The sequence below is a fragment of the Gekko japonicus genome, unplaced genomic scaffold (assembly GCF_001447785.1).
Source record: "Gekko japonicus isolate JY-2015 unplaced genomic scaffold, Gekko_japonicus_V1.1 scaffold3371, whole genome shotgun sequence".
Taxonomy (NCBI): domain Eukaryota; kingdom Metazoa; phylum Chordata; class Lepidosauria; order Squamata; family Gekkonidae; genus Gekko; species Gekko japonicus.
Window position 1 is genome coordinate 45,971 of NW_015163710.1, and position 1,915 is coordinate 47,885.

At 46.9% G+C, this 1,915-nt stretch overlaps 1 protein-coding gene across 1 annotated transcript in view; it reads left to right on the forward strand.

The window, feature by feature from the left end:
* The window catches only part of LOC107107524 (maestro heat-like repeat family member 5), an 87,155-nt gene that overhangs the window by 38,356 nt on the left and 46,884 nt on the right, over positions 1 to 1,915 (forward strand). Inside the window, exon 9 of the mRNA XM_015407835.1 lies at positions 1,560 to 1,664. Within this exon, the coding sequence (XP_015263321.1) occupies positions 1,560 to 1,664 (105 nt within the window). The remainder of the gene's footprint in view (positions 1 to 1,559; positions 1,665 to 1,915) is intronic.

The window sequence follows — 1,915 nt, forward strand, 5'->3', positions numbered from 1 at the left end:
ATATGCAAGCATTACAGCATCTTCTCCCCCACACAACCTCCAGCAGTTATCTTTTGCATTCCAACGCAGGAGCAGGATGATAGAAACCAAGCCGGGTGCAACAGGGAAAGGATATGTACACAGAGGTCACAGAAAACAGAATGGCAGCTTGCTGACAGATTGACTGATTTGATCTTCTTGCAGTCAACCACTCTTACAGTTAGGAAGTTCCTCCTGATATTTACCCGGTAACGACTCACTTGTAATTTCCACTCATTAGACCTAGTCTTGCAATCCGGAGCAAGAGAGAATAGATCTGCTCCATCTTCTACATGACAGCCCTTTAAATACTTGAAGACTGTAATCATGTCCCCTCTAAGCCTTCTCTTTCCCAGGCTAAACAGACCCAACTCTTTCAGCCTTTCCTTGTAAGACTTGGATTCCAACCCTCTCACCATCCTGGTTGCCCTCTTCTGGACACTCGAGCTTGTCAACATCCTTCCTAAAATGTGGTGCCCAAAACTGGACACAGGACTCCAGGTGGGGCCTGACCATAGCAGAATAGAGCGGAACTACCGCCTCCCGTGATCTGGACACAAGGCTTCTGTTAATGCATCACGCCAGGCCCTCCAGTCTTCTGCCATCCTCCGGAGTTTGCTCAACGTCATGTCCGTTGCCTCGATAACACTATCTAACCATCTCATCCTTTGCCGTCCCCTTCTTCTTTGACCTCCAGTCTTTCCCAGCATCAAGGTCTTCTTCTCCAGGGAGTGCTCCCTTCTCATTGGGTGACCAAAGTATTTTGAGCTTCAGCTTCACTATTTGGCCTTCCAGGGAACAGTCAGGACTGATTTCTTTTAGGGACAACAAGAGGACCACGGTGTAAATGGTAGAAAATAGTAACACTAAAGCACCGTGTGTAACAAACAATATAATCTTAGATCAACTAAAAAAATATGTTTTTTCTTCTTCTAGTATATTGGTATTTATAGTGCTAATTGATTATCAGACAATCACAATAATTGCAATTTAAATTAAATACAAAGCATTCAAGGAAATTTCCCCCAAAAAAGTACAACGTTGCCCCACAGTTCAAGTCCAGTGGCACTTTGAAGACCCAGAAGGTTTAATTCTGGGTATGAGCTTTTTGTTTGCATACAGTTTGGTGTCGTGGTTAAGTGCGTGGACTCTAATCCGGGAGAACCGGGTTTGATTCCCCACTCCTCCCAATGCAGCTGCTGGTGTGACCTTGGGTCAGTCACAAGTTCTCTCAGAGCTGTTCTCTCAAGGGCAGTTCTCGGGAGAGCTCTCTCAGCCCCACCTACCTCACAGGGGGTCTGTTGTGGGGAGGGGAAGGGAAAGGAGTTTGTAAGCCGCTCTGAGACTCCTTTGAGTAGTGAAGGGCGGGGTATCAATCCAGTCCTCCTCTTCTTATACCCAGAGTGAAACTTCATGGGTCTTAAAGGTGCCACGGGACTCAAACCTTCTTCTTTAAAAACCTGGCATTCTGTGATGTATCCTTGGATTGACAGGCCAGACTCAATGATGCCTTCTTCCTCTTATGCGTTTTTTCTTCACAGCATACGAATGGCTGGATTGAATCAGAGAAGACCTACGAGCGGGAAAGAGCTGTTAAGAGCACCATCCACGTGCTGAAATTTGTCTCCGAACACTTGGATTTTGACGTAAGCGTCCTTGGGATCTGAAGGGAGATATTCTGTGGCTGAAATGCCAGACTTACTAGTGATTTCAGCTCTCATTCTTTATTTCAGCTCAGAACAAGACGAGCGTCCCCAGCTCGCAGGCTGGTTTATATGTGCACAAACCCCGCTCCCCAAACACACCCACACACAAGTGACAGGCTATTTACAGTGGCCGAGAGTTCCATGGGCTCTCGGCCAGGAGCCTTGCCTGCCGATAGGTGCCGGCTAGAATA